This window comes from Oryx dammah, unplaced genomic scaffold (assembly GCF_014754425.2).
Source record: "Oryx dammah isolate SB20612 unplaced genomic scaffold, SCBI_Odam_1.1 HiC_scaffold_2, whole genome shotgun sequence".
Classification (NCBI taxonomy): Eukaryota; Metazoa; Chordata; class Mammalia; order Artiodactyla; family Bovidae; genus Oryx; species Oryx dammah.
In genome coordinates, this window is record NW_024070186.1 from 153,447,361 (window position 1) to 153,471,866 (window position 24,506).

The following is a 24,506-nucleotide window of genomic DNA, read 5'->3' on the forward strand; positions in this document are numbered from 1 at the left end:
ACTTCCAGGCATAAAAGCAGAAAGCTTCCAGCCCCGGATGATGGAGTAAGAAGGCAGAAGGAGCCTGTATCCTCAGCTGCACCAGTCCCAAACTGTCTGTCTCCAACCTCCTGTTATATGAGAAAAATGGTACCTCTATTTTAATGAAATTACTGTGACTATGTCTTTGGTGCATATGTGTATGTGCTCAGCCATTCTGAATCTTCAAGACCCCATGGACTGAAGCCCACCAGGCTCCTCTGCCCATGGAATTTCCTAGGCAAGAATATTGGAGTGGGTGGCCATTTCCTTCTCCAGGGGGTCTCTCCCCCTCAGGGATTGAACCCACGTCTTGTGCATCGTCCTAATGGATGAAATAGACAATAGTTTTATTTCCTTTTATGAAGGAAACTGAAGCTTATAAAGTTAATAAAATTATCCAAGGCTTGGCAGCTCTTAAATGACAGTGCCTCTAGCCTCTATGGACTGAACCGTGTCTTCCCAAAATTCATGTGGTGAAGGCTGAACCTTGAGCATCTTAGAATGTGACTGCATTTGGAGACAAGGTTAAACGAGGTCATCATTGTGTGCTGGTCTCAGCTGCTAATAACCACTGTTGTGGCTGGACCAGCCGTTGTGGTTATGATGGCAGGACATACTGCAGCAATAACCATCAGGAAACTGGAAAAAAAAAAAAAAAACTATTATTTGCAGGACCCAGAAATTACATGGTTTCCCCTGGGGGCAGACAGCGAGGCTGTGGGTAGAAGGAGTGTGAACACAGGTCCAGGGTTCTGCTTTTACTGGGGTCAAGGGTGGGGGCCTAGGGTTTCATGGGCTCACGATTGCTGAGAGTTCAAAACATAAGAGTGGGAACTTGAAGAGAAAAAACAAGCTCTTTAGAAAGATCTCTAAAACAAAAGAGCCTCAGTGGGGGAAGATGGTTTTGGCTCCTTATATAGTCCTGCGGCTGGCAGTGTGTTTGTTCAATCAAAGCTTAAGTCAGGCACTTACATTACAAGAAAGAGAAAACCTAGTTTCCAGGGCTTACGGCTTACACTAGTCGTAAATGGAGAAGTGTTAGTCTCTCTGCCCAACTCTGCAATTCCATGGGTTGTAGCCCACTGAACTCCTCTGTCCATGGGGTTTTCTAAGCAAGAATACTGGAGTGGGTTGCCATTCCCTTTTCCAGGGGATCTTCCCGATCTAGGGATTGAACCTGGGTCTCCTGCACTGTGGGCAGATTCTTTATCATCTGAGCCACAGGGAAGCCCTAAATCATAAGGGTGGGGCCCTAATCCAATAAGATTGGTGTCTTTGTTGTTATTCAGTAGCACTGAGCTCTTTGTGACCCCATGGACTGCAGCACGCCAGGCTTCCCTGTCCTTCACCATCTCCTGGAGTTTGCTTAAACTCATGTCAGTTTGGCTGGTGATGCCATTCAACCCTTCTCTTCCTGCCTTCAAACTTTCCCACCATCAGAGTCTTTTCCAGTGAGTCGGCTCTTTGTCCTTATAGGGAGAGGAAGAGACACCTTCCTTATGAGACACCTTATAGGGAGAGGAAACGTGTGTAGACAGCAGAACAACCTTAAGGACCCAGAGAGAAGGTGGCCGGGGGCAAGCCAAGCCACAGAGGCCTCAGGAGACACCAAACCTGCCGGCACCTTGATCTTGGACTCTGGGTCTTTGTTTTCCCCTCAGCTACTTGCATGTTTGGGGTTTACCCTGCTTCCTTGTTTCACCTTAGCTCCTCTACCTCATCCTCCATACTTGGCCTCCCCTGGGAGAGGGGGCATCCAGAGCAGGGCATCCAGAGCACCACCCTGGAATTCCATCCCTGTCACGTTTTGGAAGAGTATCTGAAAGCAGGATGAAGTGTGGAAGGATGAGCATCATCTGTACAGTGTGGCTGGCGCTTTACAGCCAGAGTCACGTGGGACTTGACTTTTGTCAAAGCCTTGTAGGCATCTATGGATATGATCCTGTGATGTTTCCTCTTAGCTCTGTTAATATGATAGATTTATTACTATTAAACCGTCCTGGCCCTTCTGGAATAAATCCTACTGGGACATGAAATGTCATACTTAACGCACTTTTCATTCAATTTCCTTAAATTTTTATTTTTTAAACTTGGAGTAATATTTATTAGTGATATAGGGCTCTGTCAGTTGCGATTAGTAATATTATATTAGCTTCATAAAAGTAACTTAGAAGTTTACATTCTTTTTCAATTTGCTGCAAATTTATGCAAATCTGCAATTAATTGGTCTTTAAAGGCTTCATAGAGTCCCCTGATTAGTCTGTGCCTGTAAATTTAGAATTTTCTGTCTTTCTTCTATTGAAGTTGTCTATATACATATTCTATCTCTATTTGGGTACATTTTATTTTCCTAAAAATGTATCCATTTCATCTAGGTTTTCAAATTTATTTGCCTAAATTAGTAGGCAACAGGACTGGAAAAGGTCAGTTTTCTTTCCAATCCCAAAGAAAGGCAATGCCAAAGAATGCTCAAATTACTGCGCAATTGCACTCATCTCACATGCTAGTAAAGTAATGCTCAAAATTCTCCAAGCCAGGCTTCAGCAATACATGAACCGTGAACTTCCAAATGTTCAAGCTGGTTTTAGAAAAGGCAGAGGAACCAGAGATCAAATTGCCAACACCTGCTGGATCATGGAAAAAGCAAGAGAGTTCCAGAAAAACATCTATTTCTGCTTTATTGACTATGCCAAAGCCTTTGACTGTGTGGATCACAATAAACTGTGGAAGATTCTGAGAGAGATGGGAATACCAGACCACCTAACCTGCCTCTTGAGAAACCTATATATAGGTCAGGAAGCAACAGTTAGAACTGGACATGGAAAAACAGACTGGTTCCAAATAGGAAAAGGAGTACGTCAAGGCTGTATATTGTCACCCTGCTTATTTAACTTCTATGCAGAGTACATCATGAGAAACGCTGGACTGGAAGAAGCACAAGCTGGAATCCAGATTGCCAGGAGAAATATCAATAACCTCAGATATGCAGATGACACCACCCTTATGGCAGAAAGTGAAGAAGAACTAAAACGCCTGTTGATGAAAGTGAAAGAGGAGAGTGAAAAAGTTGGCTTAAAGCTCAACATTCAGAAAACGAAGATCATGGCATCTAGTCCCATCACTTCATAGGAAATTGATGGGGAAACAGTGGAAATAATGTCAGACTTTATTTTTGGGGGGCTCCAACATCACTGCAGATGGTGACTGCAGCCATGAAATTAAAAGACGCTTATTCCTTGGAAGGAAAGCTATGACCAACCTAGATAGCATATTAAAAAGCAGAGACATTACTTTGGCAACATAGGTCCATCTAGTCAAGGCTATGGTTATTCCAGTGGTCATGTATGGATATGAGAGTTGGACTGTGAAGAAAGCTGAGTGCCGAAGAATTGATGCTTTTGAACTGTGGTGTTGGAGAAGACTCTTGAGAGTCCCTTGGACTGCAAGGAGATCCAACCAGTCCATCCTAAAGGAGATCAGTGATCAGTCCTGGGTGTTCATTGGAAGGACTGATGCTGAGGCTCAATCTCCAATACTTTGGCCACCTCATGTGAAGAGTTGACTCATTGGAAAAGACCCTGATGCTGGGAAAAATTGAGGGCAGGAGGAGAAGAGGATGACAGAGGATAAGATGGCTGGATGGCATCACCAACTTGATGGACATGAGTTTGGGTAAACTCCAGGAGTTGGTGATGGACAGGGAGGCCTGGCATGCTGCAGTTCATGGGGTCGCAAAGAGTTGGACACGACTGAGTGACTGAACTGAACTGAAACTAGTAAAAAATAATAGCTGAATTAAAAAAATTCTTCTCTTTAATTATTTTCCTCTTATCATTTCTAACATTGTGTTTTGTGGTTTTCCTCTTTTAAATTATACCAGCTAATATTTTTCCAATTTTGTTGATTTTTTTAAAACTACTGTTTTTGGATGTATTAAGAACACAACTCATTATATTTCTAGTTTGAACTTCATTAATTCTTTCTTTCTGCTTTCTGTGTTTTACTCTCTTGGTCTTTTTCTAGTTCCTTGCTTAGCTGTTTAATTGATTTATTTATTTCCATTTTTATGGTTTCTGATATTTAGTTCTGTATATTTTTCTAGATCCTGCTTCAGCAGACTCATAAATTACCATGTTCTTTTTCATTATCCATTACTTTCTAGAAGTTGTGCAACTTTATTTTGAAAAATCTTCTGTCTCTCACAAGTAGCTTATAGTGTTAGTGTTAGCCACCCAGCTGTGCCTGACTCTTTGCAACCCCATGGACTGCAGCCCACCAGGCTCTTCTGTCCATGAGATTTTCCAGGCAAGGATACTGGAGTGAGTTGCCATTTCCTTCTCCAGGGGATTGTCCAGACCCAGGGATCGAACCCTGGTCTCCTGCACTGCCGGCAGATTCTTTACCAACTGAGCTACCAGGGAAGCACAGGAGGAGGGCCTTTTGCTGGTTTTGACATTAATGTGAATTTCTAGGAAGTTTGTGTTTTGTTTTGTTTGCACTGTGGTCGGACAGTGCTAGCTGCATTTTCATACTTCAGGAAATTTAAAACTTTCTTCGTGAAAGTTTTCTTCTATGTGCAAATCTGTTAGATGCAGGGAAAGTTACAGATGAAGTAAAATGGTATCTTGGAGTTTTTCTGACAGATCTCAGAATGGGTACCCTGGGAGGACAGAGGGAACATGATCAGCAAAACACTGACCACTTTTGAAATTGAATGGTGTGTACTTGGGGGTTCATCATGATTTTTATTTTCTGCACTTTCATGATAAATTTCCATTTTTCTAGTAAATAAAAAAAAGTTGACATCCTCTCCCCAGGTGGTAGTATTAGAATTATTTTTAATTTCCTTCTTTACTTGTTTCCTATTTTACCCCAATGTTTTGAAAACTGAGCACATATTAATCACAGAGTTAAAAGTCCCCTTGTATAGGCATTTAAAGTAAAGACAGGGACTTCCCTGGTGGTCCAGCGGTTAAGAATCCACTGCAGAGGGCATGGGTTTGATCCCTCAACAGGGGACCAAGGTCCTGCGCTGCACAGCTAAAAGAAAAAAAAAAAGACAATTTCTTGAAGTGAGTAAAAATGAAAATACAACATGTCGGCTTAGAAAAATTATATGGGAAAAGTAACAGAAAATAAATAAAGTTAGCCTGATAATTGGGTTCTGACTGGAAGATGCTCTGGGTTCCCCAGGCCTTGATGTAGGGCTTGCCCTCACCAGGCCAGGTCGGTCGGTTCTCACAGGTGACTGGAAGTGGCCGCTTGGCCTCAGGGAGGATGGTGCAAAGATGGCAGGTGGGTGAGCTGGCCTTGGGAAGACAGGACCAGTTTCACTGGAGTGAGGAAAGCTCTGTGAGAACATTACTTGCAGCCCATTTGACACTGCCGGTCAAAGTTGGCGTCTCGGTCTCCAGACCTTCTTATGGGGAAGGGTGCCACCCCCCTTCTAGAAGGTACATCCCTGGGGTGGGGGTAGCTTGGGCCTCTACACACCTCAGCTCCACACGCACAGCAGCACGCTTCCTGGAGACATCCTCTCCTATTTGAAAAACGTTCTACGAAGGTTTGGGGAGATTTTCTATTTGAGAAACACAGGACTGGAGGCCTCAAAGAACAGACAGAACCTGCTGCCCTCATTTCTACTGTGCTGATGGAAATAGTCCATTGTAAATGCCTGTCCCTAAAATGTTTTCTTTAAAAGATGTAGACAATCTATTACACACGGTGAGTTCTGTACCTTGGTGGCTCAGACAGTAAAGAATCCACCTGCAATGCAGGTAAACGCAGGTTCAATCCCTGGGATGGGAAGGTTGCCTGGAGAAGGAAATGGCAACCCACTCCAGTGTCCTTGCCTGGAGAATCCCATGGACAGAGGAGCCTGGTGGGTTAGAGTCCATGGGGTTGCGAAGAGTTGGACACGACTGAATGACTTTCAGTTTTTCAACGGTCAATTTGTGCCATTTATTTTTTTGACATGTTTGTCAATTTTTTACTTCCTTTCAGTTCGGTTCAGTTCAGTTGTTCAGTCGTATCCAATTCTTTGCAACCTCATGGACTGCAGCATGCCAGGCTTCCCTGTCCATTGCCAACTCCTGGAGTTTACTCAGACTCATGTCCATTGAGTTAGTGATGCCATCCAACCATCTCATCCTCTGTCATCCCCTTCTCCTCCTGCCCTCAATCTTTCCCAGCATCAAGATCTTTTCAAATGAGTCAGCTGTTTGCATCAGATGGCCAAAGTATTGGAGTTTCAGCTTCAGCATCAGTCCTTCCAATGAACACCCAGGACTGATCTCCTTTAGGATGGACTGGTTGGATCTCCTTGCAGTTCCTTTAGCGTAAAGCTAATAAAATCCCATATTCAATGACTTAAATCAGATTTACCTTCCAAGGGAAAATCAACAGCCACACCACCTGAGCACTCCTCAGATCAATAGTGAGTTACCTCTAGAAATGCTAAGCATTTTCAGACCTGGAAATAGTTGCAAGAAAATGCAGACATCTGTTCAGGTGAGCTGAGTTCAGTTTGTGAGGGTCTAACAGCTAAACTTAGAGCAGCTCTCAGTTTTGGGGGTCTGATTTACACAGTTTTATCTCGCTTAGCAGTTTTACCTCCCTCTCTTTTATTTTACAATCAACTGATTCAGTTTCAATATAAGATTCTAACAGTAGGAACTTTTTTTGGTGTGGCTTTGTTGTTGTTGAGTCACTAAATCATGTTCAGCTCTGTGACTCCAGGGACTCTAGCATGCCGGGCTCCTCAGTCTTCCACTGCCTCCGAAGTTTGCTCAAATTCATGTCTATTGAGTCAGTGATGCTCTCTAACCATCTCGTCCTCTGTCGTCCACTTCTCCTCCTGCCCTCGATCTTTCCCAGCATCAGGGTCTTTCCCAATGAGTCAGTTCTTTACATCAGGTGGCCAAAGTATTGGAGTTTCAGCTTCAGCATCAGTCCTTCCAATGAATATCCAGAATTGATTTCTTTTAGGATTGAGTGGTTTGATCTTCTTGCTGTCCTTTAAATGACTCTCAAGTGTCTACTCCAACACCACAGTTTGAAAGCATCAATTCTTCAGTGCTTAGCCTTCTTTATGGCCCAGCTCTCACATTCGTACATGACCACTGGAAAAACCATAGCTTTGACTTGCACAGCTTGCAGGATCCTAGTTCCCTGACCGGGGATCGAACGTGGGCTCTTGGCAGTGAAAGCACAGAGCCCTAACCACTGGGCCTCCAGGGAATTCCCAGCAGGAGTGCATTTTTTATTTTGCTAATTTACTACTGAAACACACAGTTTCTCAGAGCCCTGGTCTGGCACAGTGTAAAGAGGGGAGGGGTCAGGGCCAAGGCAGGGACACAGCTGCTCAGCAAGGCCGGTTGTAGGATCAGGGGTTTCAGTGACAAAACCGCAAATAAGGTTTTTGGCGCTTTGCATTCTGCATTTGGTGATGATGCTGACTCATGGCGTCTTGGAATCCTGCCCTATGACTGGAATAGCAAGACAGCTGTGGCACTTGTTTCCTTATTCTGAACCCAGAGTTCAATCTATTCAAAGGAATGATAGACTGAGATTCAGCCTGTGGGAATTTATTCATCTGCTAACCTCTGCCACGAGAGCGTGGCCCAGAATCCTATGGGCAGAGTCCTGTGACCAGCATGTGCTAGGCCTCCCAGCAGGCTGGAGGCCCTCCTCCAGCTGGGAGGCAACCCCAGACTCGTTTTTAATCACTCAGGGCAGTGGTTTCAGAGTCGAGCCAAGTGTCTATTTGTTTAAAGCACCTCGAGGATGGGCTCACTTGGGCTTCCCTGGCGGTCCAGTGGTTAAGACTCCCCTCAGAGCTTCCACTGCAGGGGGCGTGGGTTCAGCCCTTGTTTGGGCAATCCTGCATGCCTCATGGCCCTCCCTCTGAAAAAAGGGCTCAATTCTCTCTCCCCCCTTTTCAGTGGCTGGTGAACCAAAGCAGACTTAGGACCCATGGTCCCATCACTGTTGGCCTCAGACACTAAAATAATGGATGGCTGCCGTCCGCCTGTTCTGGTGAAGGCACCCTGTTTGGGCCCTTCACGGATGTGTGTTCTGTGGATCTTCCCTTTCCGAAGTTCACTAGCACACTGTTTAGCATCTAGGTATACACAGACTATTCCAGTGGTCACGTGTGGATGTGAGAGTTGGAACATAAAGAAAGCTAAATGCCGAAGAATTGATGCTTTTGAACTGTGGTGTTGGAGAAGATTCTTGAGAGTCCCTTGGACTGCAAGGAGATCCAGCCAGTCCATCCTAAAGGAAATCAACCCTGAATATTCACTGGAAAGACTGATGCTGAAGCTGAAACTCCAATACTTTGGCCACCTGATGGGAAGAACCGATTCACTAGAAAAGACCCTGATGCTGGGGAAGATTGAAGGTGGGAGGAGAAGGGGATGACAGAGGATGAGATGGTTGGATGGCATCACTGACTCGATGGACATGAGTTTGAGCAAACTCCAGAAGATAGTGGAGGACAGGGAAGCCTGGTGTGCTACAGTCCATGGGGTTGCAAAGACTTAGGCAAGACTTAGTGACTGCCCAACAACAAAACACTGTGCCCTAAGATTGTGGGAGCTGATTCCAAGCTTGATGGCACTTTCTTCACAGAGCAGTTGGCAAGGAACAAGGTAAGTCTATGACAGAAATACTGCCTGGGGTTTCAGTTTGCCAGTTGAAGGGGCATGGGGTGGTGTCAAATTTTATTATGAGCATTCCTGGTCTCCTTGAAACAACTGTGTGAGAAGACAAGTTACGTAGCATGAGATCACAGACCCAGTCTGGCCCCCCAACAGACAGCTGATACTGCGTTTCCTTGATATTGATCCATAGATGTATGGGATTTAAAAATTAAAAAGTCACATCAAGGCCTAATGCTTAAGCTGATTCATAGCCTGCTGTTTGGCAAGATGACTTCCGCTAAGTTGATTTCTTGGGACATCCTGGGCGTGGCGCTTGACTCTACCCTTGAAGTGAAAGTGAAAGTCGCTCAGTCGTGTCCGACTCTTTGTGACCCCATGAACTGTAAAGTCCATGGAATTCTCCAGGCCAGAATACTGGAGTGGGTAGCCGATCCCTGAGCTATTAGGGAAGCCCCTCCACTTTTACTAGCAACATGACCAAAAATGACCCATCTGAAGTCACCAGCAGCTTCCTCAGGGGTTGACATGAAGGGAATCAACCCACAGAAGCCCAGAGCGAGCCGGGATAGCCCACCTCATTTCGTTATAGACAGACGACCATGAAGGGGTGGCTGCAGTGCTTTTAAGGGGCAACTACTTCAGGGCGGACAGACCTCAGGGTGGTGGTGGTGTGGGGGCTTTCCTGGTAGTTCAGTTGGTAAAGAATCCACCTGTAATGCAGGAGACCCCGCTTCAATGCTTGGGTAGGGAAGATCCGCTGGAGAAGGGATAGGCTACCCACCCCGGTATTCTCGAGCTTCCCTTGTGGCTCAGCTGGTAAAGAATCTGCCTGCAATGTGGGAGACCTGGATTTGATCCCTGGGTTGGGAAGATCCCCTGGAGGAGGGAAAAGTTACCCACTCCAGTATTCTGGCCTGGAGAATTCCATGGACAGGGGAGCCTGGTGGGCTACAGTCCGTGGAGTCGCAGAGTTGGACATGACTGAGTGACTTTCACTTCCACACTTCAGGATGGATAGAGCTCAGGGGGTTATGAGGCAGAGAGGTTATTGTTCGTTTCATGTCAGTATCCAATGAAAGGAGTGTGGTGTGATTTTTTTTAAAATACTTTTATTTATTTATGGCTGTGCTGGGTCTCCGAAGCTGCTCTGGCTTTTCTCCAGTTGAGGTCCGTGAGCTCTAGGGAGCGTGGCTTCCAGCAGTTGGGCACATGAGCCCAGCAGATGCTGCTCCTGGGCTCCAGAGCAACAGGCGAAACGGCTGTGGCCCCGGGGCCCAGTGGCCCTGCGGCACGCGGGGCCTCCCGGATCAGGGCTGAAACACGTCTCCTGCATTGGCGGCGGATTCTTTGCCACGGGGCCACCAAGGAAGCCCGGAATTCGCAATGGCATGGAAACAGTGATTCTTAAGAAGAGCTACTGTGATCGTGTGGCTTAACATTTATTTGCAAGTTGAGTGTGGCTGTCATGCCTGCACATCAACTAGACATTGACAAGAGCGGGTGCTCCTCAAGTGAAGTCACAGGATCTTACTGCAAACTTTAAACCATCTAAGGACACAAGCTCTCCATGGAGACATTTAAGATCATAATGAACGTTACGCTTGAAACTAACCTTTTTAAGTCAAGCATACTTCAATAAAAATTAGAAGAATGGAAGTCAACAAGAAAACTGATGCAAACTTGATTTTACAAAATTTGACATTAATCAAGAGCAAGGTACAGACAAGGTGTACAGTCAAGTTACAAGCCACTTTAGAAGATGCGGTCTCAAGAACAGCAGACATGTGAATAGGTAGTCAGCTCTGGGAGTAGGAAACAGCAACCCACAAGAGTCTGAGCGAGCCTCACTGGCGTGTGGAGAAGAGCAGGGGCAGTCCCCGCCTAACACTATGGGACCAGGCCTGGAACCGAGGGTCCCGGCTCCCGCCCTGGGCACCAGCACAGCAGTGGGCACAAGGGAGACCAGGGCAGGGGGGCATCCGTGTCACTCTGCTCCTCCTCGGAGCGAGCACGATGCCTTTCCTCCTGCTGGGAGAAAAGTCCTCTATGAGCCAAACGAAGCAGGACCAGAGCCTGAGAGGTGTCCTTGAGCTGCTGAAGCGTCCGCACTTGCAGAGATGAGTTGGGTGAATTTAAAACTCAAAAAGGTAAACCAGAAAGCCAGGTGGGATGGTGAATGAGCCAGGGCTCGGATGGCCACCAAACCAACACGGCTTGCCTCTGGAAGTCTCGGGGCCAAGTTCAGCACGCTGGGAGCTGCAGGCTGAGCCCAGGGGACAACCACCCGTCACCAGGGTCTGCATTTGGTTTCGGGAAAAGCCCAGAAATGACACAGGGATCTGTCCTGTTTCAAGGCTAGCCTGCTCTGGCCACCCAACTTCCCTCACAGGTGTGGCCTTCACACCTGGAAGACAAGGCCAGCCAGGTTATCATGGCTGATAACCTGGGGCAGAACTTCACCTTTGAAGCTGGGAGACTATGGTTAGACCCTCTGGCCCATCACGGCCGTCTCTGCAACAAGACTCAGCATCGGGCGGCCTCTAGTGGCCACTGACAGCCAAGTATCACAGTGGACCCCTGACTCACTGTGGAGGAAAAGGTACCTTCAACATCCTAAGAATGTAAAATCAAACAATCAGGGAGGAAAAATGAAACTATACCTCCAGTATGTAGCCAAGGAAAAGCCTCAAATAGTAGACAGATTATAAAAATAATTTAGCCAGATTCTTTTGAGGATGTGTTTATTATGTTCCAAAACCTTGAATAACTCACTTTTATTTTAAAAATTCAAACTGAAAGGAAAACTAGAGATTTCAACAATGTTCACAAAGGGTGGCAGCTGTCTTGTTTTAAGCTATGGTTATTATTATTTTACCTAAAGAAAGGTGAGCTAATATTTTGGAGAGCTTTGTCAACGGGCAAACTTCATCTGGGTCTCCACTTTATGTCTTTTACGCCATGAAAATGTCTTTTCAAAGCAGTGTTATCCGCCCACGGAGAATTTAAACAGGAGTCATCATCGTTTTCTTCCAGCTTCTGGAAACACATGGGTTTCGCTCAGGAGGGCATTCCAGGAAAGTGTTTTACAGAATCCACGACCAACCTCCCCACTCCCCACCTCCCCAGAGAAGCAGGCCACCTCCAGACTCTAACGCAGGGGGACGCCGGGCAGGGCCCCCACGGCGTTGGTGAGGCTGCAGCTCCGAAGGCCCCCCCGCCACATCCTGCAGGACCCACGGCCCCCAGCTGCCCCAAGGCCTGGGTGAGGCACGAGCGAGAGGGGTGAACACCCCAGTGTCCACTCTGTTGAAAACCCATCCTGCAGTACCTTGAGCTCTTCCTGTCTTCTGTGATAGTAGAGCATCAGCTGCTTCTGCTCCTCGCTGCTAATGACGGGCTCTCGAGCCGGAGCTCCCTGGCCCCTCTGAAAATCAAGGGGACAGCACGTTGTGGTGGAAGGCCTTCTGTGGATGACCCGGGAGGGCACAGCTCACGTCCTACAACTGCCTTTGCTGCTGCGGTGGTTGTTCTGTGCTCCAGTGGGTCTGACTCTTTGTGACCCCCTGCACTCCTCTGTCCATGGGATTCTCTCCAAGCAAGAATACTGGAGTGGGTTGCCATTTCCTACTCCAGGGATCTTCTCGACCCAGGGATGGAATCGCCTGTCTGCTGGGTCTCCTGCACTGGCAGGCAGATTGTTTACCACTATGCAACCTGGGAAGCCCAAAGCCCAAAGTGTTCTTTGTGGACGGCTAAACAAGGTCATGTTGAAGCTGAAACTCCAATACTTTGGGCACCTGATGCAAAGAGCTGACTCACTTGAAAAGACCCTGATGCTGGGAAAGATTGAAGGTGGGAGGAGAAGGGGATGACAGAGGATGAGATGGTTGGATGGCATCACCGACTCAATGGACATGAGCTTAAGTAAACTCCAGGAGTCGGTGATGGACAGAGAGGCCTGGTGTGCTGCAGTCCATGGGGTCACAAGGAGTCAGACACAACTGAGTGACTGAACTGAACTGATCTGAAACAGGTCATGCATCTCTCATTATCCAAAGCGAATCATCAAGGGAGCCTCACTCTTGTTCTGGGCCCTCACAGTGGAGGCCGGGGAGGGTGTGTTGGTTATAGCCATTCCCAAGCCAGCCACCGCAGGCCTAGTGGGGAAGGGGTAGCGATAATCGTGGAGGCCACCCTGTTTCCCCCAAACTTTAGAGGAATGGTTTAGGAGAGGGCACACACACAGCAGCCTGCAGGCACACAGATCTACACCAGGTCTTTACAGGTCTCCAGCCCTCCACCATGTTCACAGGCTATCAGCACTCTGAAAACTTTGAGACCAGCGCTCGGGGCTGCATTTTTCATCTCCAGAAGCGTTCTGAGTTACTTGTAAGCCCTATTTTTTAAAGCTGAAATCATCTTGGTACACTCTCCTTTCCCCCCAGTTAAAAGGAACTCCAGGACTCCCCTGGTCATCCAGGGGTTAAGAATCCGCCTGCCAGGGCAGGGGGCACAGGTTGAGGCCTTGTCTCGGAAGATTCCACACACTGACGAGCAACTGAGCCCGTGTACCGCAAATAGGGAGCCTGAGCGCCTAGAGCCCTGCACTGCAACGAGAAGCCCATGCAGCACAGTGAGAAGGCCCTGCTCAGCCCAGCTGGAGAAAGCCCCTGAGCAGCAGTGAAGACACTGCCCCGCCAGAAGGAAATAATACATTGTTCCAACTGGGAAGAAACAAACAAACGCCAGGTACTGTCAACTGATCCCCCTTTCCTTCCAGTTTCCATTGCTCCATAAAGAGGACAGTTTTAAGCCTGGACCAAACAGGATTAGAGTGCCTGCTTCGGGAGTGTTAAATCTTTCAGATGTACCGTAAATTTTTATCAGTGTGAAAGTAAGTTAAAAAAACCCAACAGTGACACATTAAAGTCAAAGCGCTTACCTGCTGAATCTTGACGATGATTTTGGTTTTTTCGTTCTTCCCCACGTAGTCTGAAAGCTTCTTAGTACGTCTCAGCTCCTTGGCTGCCCACCACAGCTGGGCCTCTGATTCTTTGATGACACTGAGCCCTGCCTGGGGGCCACGGGTGAAAAGGGGCTTTAAGGGTTCCCGGGCATCGGCATGGTCAGTGGCCCTCCCGGAGAGAGACAGGCTTCCGGCGCCCTGCCCTCCCCACCCTGGGGGCACCGGCTTCCGTGCCCACTCACCGCCCTCGCTCGCCTGGGCACCTTCCCTGTCAGTCTCCACTCACGCCCTGACTCGGGTAACTTCCTGCTCTGGGAAGTGGGGGTATCCCTGTCTCACTGGCACCCTCATCCATGCATGATGTAAAATCCCTCTGAGATGGATTTTTAGACTATGGCCAGGGAGGAAAACAGGGATCCTGCTGGGTGCTTAAATATAAAAGTCCCCGATTCACGACGATTTCATCTGTGACTTACTGACCACATGATGGTGTCAAAGGGATACACATTCAGTAGAAAACATACTTCAAATTTTGCTTTTCATCTCTTCTCGGTCTAGTGATAAGAGTACGATATTTTCTTGGGATGCTGGGCCGTGGCGGTGAGCTTATGATCACCAGAGTAATCAACCAATACACTGACAACCATTCTGTACCAGACAACAGTTCTGTTTTTCACTTTCGGTACAGCATTTAGTAAATCACATTATAAAATAGGCTCTGTGTTGGATGATTTTTTTCTAACTATTGGCTAATGTAAGTATTCTGGAGCACATTTCAGGCAGGTGAGAGGCTAAGCTATGATATTGAGGGTATATTTTCAACTTATGTTAGGCTTGTTGGGACATAACCCATCATAAGCTGAGGAGGATCTATGTGGGTATAACGGGGCTGTCAGTTTGCTTCTGCATCTCCCGCCTATTTAAGATGGCTCAGAGGAAAAGAAATTGCCCCACAGGGTAAGGAATAAATGAGAAAAACAAGTGAAAGTGAAGCATAAAGCTAGGAAAATATTCAGGAGCAAGAGGGAAGGCTAGAAAATTCCATCAATGGGACCAAGACATCTGGCAGAAACATGCACAAATGAGGTTCCTGGCTTCCCAGTGCTTCTCAATTCCCAAAGAAAACGAGAAAAGTTTCAGCTCCTCCCTCCTCTGCTGTTCCTGTGTGTGCCAAGCCCTGAACCAGGAGCAAACCTCTGGGGCCCTCCCCTGAATTCACAACTCTGCTCTGAAGCTGAGCCTAGCAAGATGGAAAGCTGTGTATGAAGCAAAAACTACATCAGGACAAATATGAGGTCAAACATGAGCGGCTTCTGCCCTGGGGCAGGGGGTAGGCATGAACTCACATTATAGAGACCCCAAGAGCCACCCACATACCTGAGTCCCCGACAAATCTTCTTTATTTTCAAATTCCATCCGGATGGGATCGTATGGCGGCAACCCCATGGGATAAACTATCATCACGGCACCTCGAAGCTGGTCCAAGGCATCGTTCACCATCTCCATGGTCATGCAGACGTTGGCTTCCACTTGTTTCTGGAAGTGGTTGTGGGCACTGTTATCTATGACGTGGCTAATCAGCGCAACAGACGTCAATCAGGTTCTGGTACAAGACTCAGGCCAGCTGCTGCCGGAGCAGCAAACAGAATCAGATGGTGCTGCCACCCACATGACTCTGATCTATTTGTGGGGCTGAGCCACGGCCGCCACAGCCTCGGTGATAACGCAGAATATGAGTAGCATCGAGGGGGTGAAGCACAGAGAACTCTCCGAGGGCAAGAATCCCGGGATCTTAGCTTCCCGACCAGGGATCGAACCCATGCCCCCGCAGTGGAAGCGTGGAGTCTTAACCACAGGACCACCAGGGAAGTCTGGTCGGGGACCTCATGCTTTAGCTTGTGGTGTCTGCGCGAGCGCTGGGTAGTCAGGGTTAGAGCCGCAATGAACTGCAGGCCCACCCCAGCTGACATCTGAACACAAAGACTATCAGGGGGACTGTAAACAAAGTGGTAACTGTGGAAACGAGGGGAGCAGCTGGGATTCAAGAGGCATGGTGGGAGCGCATGGACCAGACAAGGCATTCGGGTGACAGAGGGGCAGTGACAAAGGGGACCCTGATACACTGGCAGTTGTGTTAACAGAAATGAAAAGTCTGCAAGACGGGCCAGCTCCGGTATAGAACACACGGCAGAGGAATCCAGGAGTTCAGGCCTAGGAAACTTGAGTTTGAAGGGCTGGCTGGACTTCCAGGTGAAAGAAACCCAGGTTGCAAGTAAACAAGGGTTCTGGGGTAGAGGACAGAGACTGGAGAATTATCTGCAGAGAGTGGAAGCTGGTATTTGGCAGAGAAGATAAAATGCCAAGGAAGAAAGAACAGAAAGAGAAGCGAGCTGAGGCTAACACACTTGGTGAAACACTGGATTTAAGCAGCAAGATGAAGAGAAAACAGCAACCAGAAGCTGCGAAAGGAGACCCGTGGACGTGGTGCAAAGTCAGATGCAATTCAGGAGTCAGATGGGAGAGGCTTCTGGATTCGCAGCTCAGGGGCCACTGGGGGCCCCTAGGTCTGTGGGGGGAAATTAAACAGCGGCCAGGTTCTCAGAAACCTGGGAGGATCGGGCCTGAGGTTCTGGGGGCCTCTCTTGCCTTACCTACTCCCAGGGCGGCTTATGACATTGTTTCCAAGTCAGAAACCCCCATCACATGTATTGGGCCTCCCCGGGAGGGGCCCGCACCCACGGGTGGTGTGAGGGTCCACTAGCCCGGGGGGTCCGGACCAGAGGACGCCACCCCCCCTCAATATGCCCAGATAGGGGCGCCAGGGGGTCACTTTCTACAAAAGCTCCACTGATACCAAGGGCGGTGGTCCTGACCAGGTGCCATGGCGGTGGACAAAGTCAAGGATGCCAGACTCCCCGAAGTCCTGGGCTCCCGCTTTCGGCGGAGGGTGGGCCCCAGGGGGATGAATGCACAGATGTCGCTGCCCACCCTCAAGGGGCCCCGGCTTGGATGTCCCACCATCTTCCACACTCCCCCGGAGGAACCTGAGCGATGGAGGCGGAGGCTCGGGGCCCAGGGGCTGTACGGTGGGGCTGCTGGGATCTGAGTGCCCACCTTCCTGCTGTGTGTTCTGACCCACGGGGCTAGCTCCCCCTGACGTGGAGGTGGGAGCCAGGCCAGCTACATGTGGGGGCTACATGAAGGGCCTTGGGTGAGAATTGAACCCTGGCCGAACGGGCTCTGCCACTTTGGGCAAACTGCTGCAGAAAAGCGACTGGAAGACCTGTGAAAGCTGTCTCTAAACTATGAAATGACAATATAAAAATACACACAGGCAACGGGAAGAAATGACATAAACGCACAGGAAGGATTTCCACAGGAGGAGGCTTGGGGGAGTGGAGTGGGCGGAGCAGGGCCCAGGCCTCTGCTCTCCTCACCTGTTCTGGGATGGGCCAACTTGACTACATGTTACTAGTTATTATCTATCCTTCTGGGCTTCCCTGGTGGCCCGGACGGTAAACAGTCTGCCTGCAATGCGGGAGACCCAGGTTCGATCCCTGGGTTGGAAAGATCTCCTGGAGACTGAAATGGCAACCCATTTCAACATTCTTGCCTGGAGAATCCCATGGATAGAGGAGCCTGGTGGGCTACAGCCCATGGGGTCCCAAAGATTTGGACACAACTGAGCGACTTTCACATTCATCCTTTAAAAAAATAAGTCTCTGCAGCCAAATGCATTTTGTAAACCCTGGGTTGAACCGAATCCTTTCCTATATTGACAGGCAGAAAAGCATGCTCCCCTGAATCACTTAAAGGATTCGCTGGCTTAGGAATCACAATGATACCCAGGGCACTGGGAGGAACAGGAGAAGCAGCAGTTATCCAGGAAGAAGCCCCACGGTGGAGGGAGGGTGGGAGCAAGGACCATTGTAAATAAAAGCCATTCAATTCCTGAAAAGTCCTTAAATTACTGTCCTCCAGACTCACAGCCTATGCCTGTCAACGGTCTGACTTATGTTTCTCCTTCAATGAAGTATTTTGTGTGTAAGTACTTCAGATGATTACAAAGAGCTAACTCATAGGGCACACGTGTTGTGTCAATCAGATTCTGCAGATCCAGTGAGCAGCCACAAGATTCGCATCTGCCCTACTCGTCTTTCTTTAGTTCTTAATGGACACAAACTATGACCCGTAAAACAGATAAGCAGCAAGGATTTACTGAATAGCACGTGGACTTATATTCAGTATAATCGGAAGGAAAAAACCACTATGTGGTATACCTGAAAGTAACACAACATTGTGAATCAAGAATAGCTCAACTAAAAAGGAAAAACGGCTAAGGAAGCGAAATCATATGCACACCAATCCACATCTGAGCCCCCTTTACACAAGCCAGTAACCATTGGTATCTGCCCTGAAGAAACTCAGAGGATTACGGGAAAGAAAGGGAAGGAAAAACAAGCTAAGGCCCACTCTAAACATGTTTGTTTCCTTTGCTTCTGGAAGGAATGGGGGTGGGGTGCAGTGGGAGAGGAGGAAAGAGACAGACAGAAAGAGAAAGAGAGAAAAAGAAAGAATGAAAAAGAGCTGCCTGGCTTTTTGGAATCTGTATTTCAAAAGAAAAGGTTTAGAACATCATTTAAGAAGCTAACCTTAGATATTATGGCTTTGGCTTCTTCTATAGTCTTCTTTATAACTTGCTTCATTTTCTCATTTGGAGCTAAAAATAAAAAAAGGAAAGGGAGAGAGAAACAGCCATCTTTAGGATTCTTCTTAACCCCTTCTGTCTGAGTCAGGGAGGAAGTGAGATGACAGAAAGTACAAGAATGGAATCCAGGCAAAGGACATAGGAAAGCTGGCTGTCAGAAGTTAGTTAAATCTCTCAAACTTGGTATTCTTAATAAATAACACTGGTACTTAGTCACTGAAAATACTAGAAATACAAAACTGTACTAAAACAAAGTGATTAACACAATCTTGATTTAAAGATGAATAGTGAACTGGTAATGTTCTGTTAATTGTTTTTATAAGTACCATGATTTAGTTCTTTGATGCAATTCCAGCTAAAAAGCAAAAAAAAATCTCTCCAAATTGAGAATGGATTTAGGTATGAAAAGATGTGGAAGACAACCAACTATTATTATTTTCTAGGCCAAAATGCAAAATAAATACCATTAATAGAAATTCCTATTATCCTCAATATTAATTTTTTTTTCTGAGCATGCAAAGGCTTTCTTTTGCATGGACACTTTCTTTCTTTTGCTTTTAAGAGTGTTTTAAGGGTATAATAGGTACTTAAGTGTTTGTTAACTGATCAATTATAATCCTTTAAAGGGAGCTTTTTATGCAGGTTGAAAGGGATATGGGATCAAAATAGGTTATCATCCCTTTTCCCCTCCAATCCCACACGAACAACCATATACTAAAAGGAGACTAATTTCTTCAGCATTCTGCCTGTCCTAAATTGCTTTGCACAAGAGAGGCCTGTCGTCAATTCAAGTGGAGACTGCTGGGCTGACATTCATTTCCTCTTTCCACACAGAATCGCTAAATAAACTCTGATGTACAAACTGTAACAAAACATACCCTGCAATACATTTTCAACGATTATCCCCTTAGACTATTAAACTGAATGATATGAAAATGCCAATTTTCAATCATTTGTTGCCTATAAAGTTGGTAATTAATTATGGTTCATCTACTACATTTAAAAGCTAGCTGAAACTTAGTAAGAGCAAGTAGACAGAGGCCTTTTTCCCCATCTAATTCACCCTGGATTAGTGTTTTGCTGCTGCTGCTAAGTCACTTCAGTCGTGTCCGACTCTGTGCAACCCCATAGACGGCAGCCCACCAGGCTCCCCCGTCCCTGGGATTCTCCAGGCTAGAACACTGGAGTGGGTTGCCATTTCCTTCTCCAATGCATGAAAGTGAAAAGTGAAAGGGAAGTCGCTCAGTCGTGTCCGACTCTTTGCGACCCCATGGACTGCAGCCTACCAGGCTCCTCCGTCCATGGGGTTTTCCAGGCAAGAGTACTGGAGTGGGGTGCCACTGCCTTCTCTGAGCGTTTTGCTACAAGGAGTTAAGAGGGCTTTTCCCTGGTGACTCAGACGCTAACGAATCTGCCTGCAATGCAGGAGATCCAGGTTTAATCCCTGGGTCCGGAAGATCCCCTGGAGAAGGAAATGGCAACCCACTCCAGTATTCTTGTCTGGAAAACCCCATGGACAGAGGAGCCTGGCGGGCTACAGTCCATGGGGTCGCAAAAGAGTTCGACACAACTTAGCAACTAAACAACAAGGAGTTATATGGTACAGTATTTTGTAAGTTTGAATAGAAATACTGAGGTCAGTTTTTAAACTTGAAGACTATTTTCACACTGATTGTTATATTCAGGCATGCGCAGAGAAGAAAAATGCTGGATTACCTTGTCCATTCCTCCGTCCAATGTCATCTTTTTTAAATACTGAGCCTCCACTAGGGATACACTTTTCACCCCATTCATCCTTTAATTTCAATTCTTCAATCTGTTCATCAGTCAGTCCTTGCATATTAGGAGGCAGAAATACACCATGTTCTGCTAATTCTTCCATTTCTTAAAAACAAAAGGAAGTTAGACAATATGCATCACAGTCATTATTATAACACCTTACACGTCACTGGAATGGAAGTTTCCTAGAGGTCAGGGGCCCGTTGGCTATTTTATTTAACAGACACTGAGATGTCACTTGCTATGGCATACCTGTCCTTGACCTCTGACAAATGCTCACCGATGCAGCCTAGATCAACAGCAGCAGAGCGCCTGGGGGCTCGCTCACTGGTCACAGGCTACAGTTTCTGTGCTCCAATCCTCTGTGGTGTGTTATGCCTTCTGGCACTCAGGAGGCATAAATTCAAATTCACTGACGGGTTGAATACATACGCACATAGGGCATATGGTTTTGCAAGTGCGTTCGCATAGATTATCTCAATTTCTCCTTGTGAGGTAGGCCAAGACAGTTATCACCACCCATCATCTTCCCCAGTTCGCAGCGGAATCACCTTGCTCAGGTCATACTGCTACTACTGCAGCCCTTCCACGGTGGCAGAGACAGGAAAAGACCTCGATTTTCTAGTATCATGGTCACTATTCAGATGCATGCTATTCTTCCTATTCCACATACATTCACCCCAAAATGAGTCCACATTTTAACCTTGCAAAATTGCCTTTCTTCCTTCTCTCGCTCCCTTCTTTCAAATGAAAGAGGTATGTGGGGTCTTCATAGCACTTTGAGAAGACACCAGGTGGCCTGTAATAACACAATACTACGGAACAAATACTATAGAACAAATTACCAACTCGATGGACATGAGTGGAGTTGGTGATGGACAGGGAAGCCTGGCGTGCTGCAGTCCATGGGGTTGCAAAGAGTCAGACACAACTGAGCGACTGAACTGACTGATGGAACAAATGGTCGAACTTAATGGGCTATTTATGGGATACTTATTGTTTCTCTCTCCAAACCCGACTGTAAGTATCTGGGGATGAGGGAAGTGGGGAACAAGGAACTGGCCTCATTTGTCCTTGTCTTTGGGTACAGCCTGCCTGAACGCAGGTCCATTAATAAGGACTATAGACAGGTGACACTGTGCGCTAGTCTCTCAGTCGTGTCAGACTCTTGGTGACCACATGGACTGTAGCCCTCCAGGCTCCTCTGTCCGTGGGATTCTTCAGGCAAGGATACTGGAGTGGGTTGCCATTTCCTTTTCCAGGGGATCTTCCCGACCCAGGGACTGAACCCAGGTCTCCTGCATTGCAGGCGGATGCTTTACCATCTGAGCTACTAGGAAAAGAATCCGCCTGCCAGATGCGGGTTGGATCCCTGGGTTGGGAAGATTCTCCTGGAAGAAAGGGCACCCCACTCCAGTATTCTTGCCTGGAAAATTCCATAGGCAGAGGAGCCTGGCGGGCTACAGTCCATGGGGATGCAAAGAGTCAAGACACGACTGAGCAGGTAGCACAGATTAAATGAATGGGTTTCCCGTTCACTAATGAGACTGAACAATCAGCACCACATTTCACCTGATAATTTCACAGAAAAAGAAGCTGAGGCCCCTTTCCCCTCAGATGCTTTGATTTTAAAATAACACTTAATTGAGCTTGGCCTGGAGTCGGTAAATTTTACTAAGAAACTATACGTATGACCCATAAATGAGTTCTTAAGGAACCGATAGTTTATGATCCTTAAGGAGTACTCTATGGTGCAAAAAATCACCTGTTACAGAAACAATCACATCGTGGATCACACCTGGACTAACAACTGTGCTGCCTAAGGCGACAGTTAGGAGCGTGACAAGGCTCTGAGTGCTAACTCCTTTCAGTCGTGTCCGACTCTTCGCGACCCCATGGACTGCAGCCCGCCAGGCATCCTCTGTCCATGGGATTCTCCAGGCAAGATTACTGGAGTGGGCTGCCATGTCCTCCTCCAGGGCTCTGCCCAGCTCAGGGCCTGAACCCTGCGGCTTTTACGTCTCCTGCGCATTGGCAGGCACGTTACCGCTAGAATTTACATTTAAATGCATTGAAATAAAGAATGCACTGTCTTGGCGGCGTTCAACAGCCACCTGTGATACCGGCCACCCACTCCAGTGTATTCTTGCCTGGAGAATCCCGTGGACAGACCACGGAGTCGCAAACAGTCGGACACGACTCATAGCAACTACCACTGCTCCGCCAGGGAACACCTCCCGCGCGGTGGAAAGTTGCATTGGCCGTCGCCGCTCCGGGGGGTGGGGGTGGGGCGGGGGGCAGTGACCAAAACACTGTAACATGAGCATCAGCCTGCTTCCTAGAGCAGAGAACACAGACCAAAACACTGTAACGTGAGGATCAGGCTGCTTCCTAGAGCAGGGAACACGGAAGGAGGCAAGGACGCCGAGGCTCTCTTACTGTCTCTCGCCCTTGAAAACCATCCCAAAGCTGTGTGGCTCCCCGCCCCCCCGCCCCCAAACCTCCCCGGAGACTGCTCCATCTCCAAAATCTCAAAAGAGAACACTCACTCTTAAAAAGCGGCCCGGGGATCACCCCATCTCTCACACTTGTGGAGATCCCCTACACCTGCTCTGGGGCCCAGGCTCTAGGCTCTCTCCCGTGCCACCTCCCGTCCCCCCTTCCCCCTCCTCGGTTTCGGGACTTAGGTCGGTTTGTTTTGCTTACAGAGCCCCAATCCCGACTCCCCAGGCCCTGGAGCGGCCCGTCCCGTCTGCTCCGAGCACCCCTCCACGCGGTGCAGTCAGTTCAGTCGCTTAGTCGTGTCCGACGCTTTGTGACCCCATGGACTGCAGCACGCCAGGCTTCCCTGTCCATCACCAACTCCCGGAGTTTACGCAAACTCATCTCCACTGAGTCGGTGATGCCATCCAACCATCTCATCCTCTGTCATCCCCTTCTCCTCCCGCCTTCAATCTTTCCCAGCATCAGGGTCTTTTCTTTTCCAGTGAGTCAGTTCTTTGCATCAGGTAGTAATGGAGTTTCAGCTTCAGCATCAGTCCTTCCAATGAATATTCAGGACTGATTTCCCACGCGGTGCAGCCACTCCTGGAAGCATCTCTGGGGAAACCCGCGGTCCCCATCTCAAGCCCGACAGCTGCGCGTCTTCGCAAAGTCTTCACCGGCCTGACCCTCGGTCGCCCCTAGCCGGCCCAAGGAGGCCTGGCGGGTCCCGCCCAACTTCGCCCCGTCCCCGCGGGCCCTGTTCTCTCCTCCCCTCCCAGGCCCGGCGCCGCACCTGAGCAGAGGCGCTGAGCCTTGAGCCGCGCGTTGTAGACCCGGGCCACCTGCGCCGTGAGCTCCTCCAGCTCCGAGCTCCCCGGCGCCTGCAGCAGGAACTGGCTCTCGTCGCCCCGCTTCACGTGCAGCAGAACCATGGTGGCCGCGGGAGCCTCGCCGGAAGGCCCGGGACAAGCAGCCTGCGGTCGCCCGCCCCCACGGGCGGACAGCGAAGATCACCGACTAACGGTTGCCCCCTGGGTTCGAGCACTCACGGTGCTGGGACGGGGCGCGGAACTGGGGGGAAACAGCTCCGCAACTGGGGGGAAACGGCTCCGCTCCCGGAAGTGGCTGTTGCCAGGAGCAACAGAGAAACACGGTCTGGGCGGGGGGAGGGGGAACAACACCCGCTCCCGGAAGTGGCTGTTGCCAGGAGCAACAGAGAAACGCGGTCTGAGGGCGGGGGTTGTGGCCCACGGCTCAAGGGCAGATCCTGACGCTGGGGAAGCTACGGTGCGCGGGGACCCGGGCCTCCCTCCACTACCGGGACAGTAGGTGCAGCCGAGCAAAGAGTCAGGGAGGGGCTCCCGGACCGGCCCCCGCACCGGCCGAGCCGACTTCGCCGAGACCCCGCTCCCGGAAGTGGCTGTGGCTGTGGCCGTGGCAATCCTCAAACCGACCACCCGGCTGAGGGGAGTTCTGGCCGCCCGGTCGGCTCCCCGGGGGCCCGAGATTCCATCCAGGGAGTTGGGAGCGGAGGGTCAGGGAGGTTGCTCGACCGGGAATGGGAGGGGATGGCGGGCACCCAGAGGCGCCGAGCCCCCACAGCAGTGTTCCCACCGCCGCTCCAGGCCTCGCCAGCCTTTCCGCCTTCCGCAGTCTCCACTTCCGGGAACGCCTCTGGCTGCTTCCGGTCTGGAGCGCTGAGGAGCGAGGCCCTGACGTATCGCTGACGAGAGACCGTCGGCTGCTGGTTCTTTGGTCTTCAGGACTGAGGAATCTGGGAACGTGTCCGTACTTCTCCATGCGGGGTGATTCGGATCCCCAAGTCTAGTGTATCTGGCGCGGCTGACGCCGGAACGACGCTCCCCAAACTGTCGTCATTCAC

General features: G+C 48.8%; 1 protein-coding gene across 5 annotated transcripts; it reads right to left on the reverse strand.

Annotated features, from left to right (window-relative positions):
• Window positions 1–11,411: 11,411 nt before the first annotated feature.
• CFAP298 (cilia and flagella associated protein 298) lies at window positions 11,412–24,293 on the reverse strand. 5 transcript variants are annotated; one of them, XM_040228175.1, is made up of 7 exons: window positions 23,418–24,293; window positions 20,078–20,245; window positions 18,306–18,373; window positions 15,031–15,189; window positions 13,630–13,785; window positions 12,016–12,111; window positions 11,412–11,723 (listed from the first exon to the last, which is right to left on the reverse strand). In XM_040228175.1, exons 1-7 carry the CDS (start codon window positions 23,554–23,556, stop codon window positions 11,613–11,615), a joined length of 897 nt encoding a protein of 298 aa, XP_040084109.1. In that variant the 5' UTR covers window positions 23,557–24,293; the 3' UTR covers window positions 11,412–11,612. The 5 variants fall into 5 exon arrangements, with proteins under 5 accessions (XP_040084109.1, XP_040084118.1, XP_040084126.1 ...); XM_040228184.1 differs by having other exon boundaries at window positions 13,630–13,761; window positions 23,418–24,282; XM_040228192.1 differs by having other exon boundaries at window positions 24,208–24,270.
• Window positions 24,294–24,506: the final 213 nt, after the last annotated feature.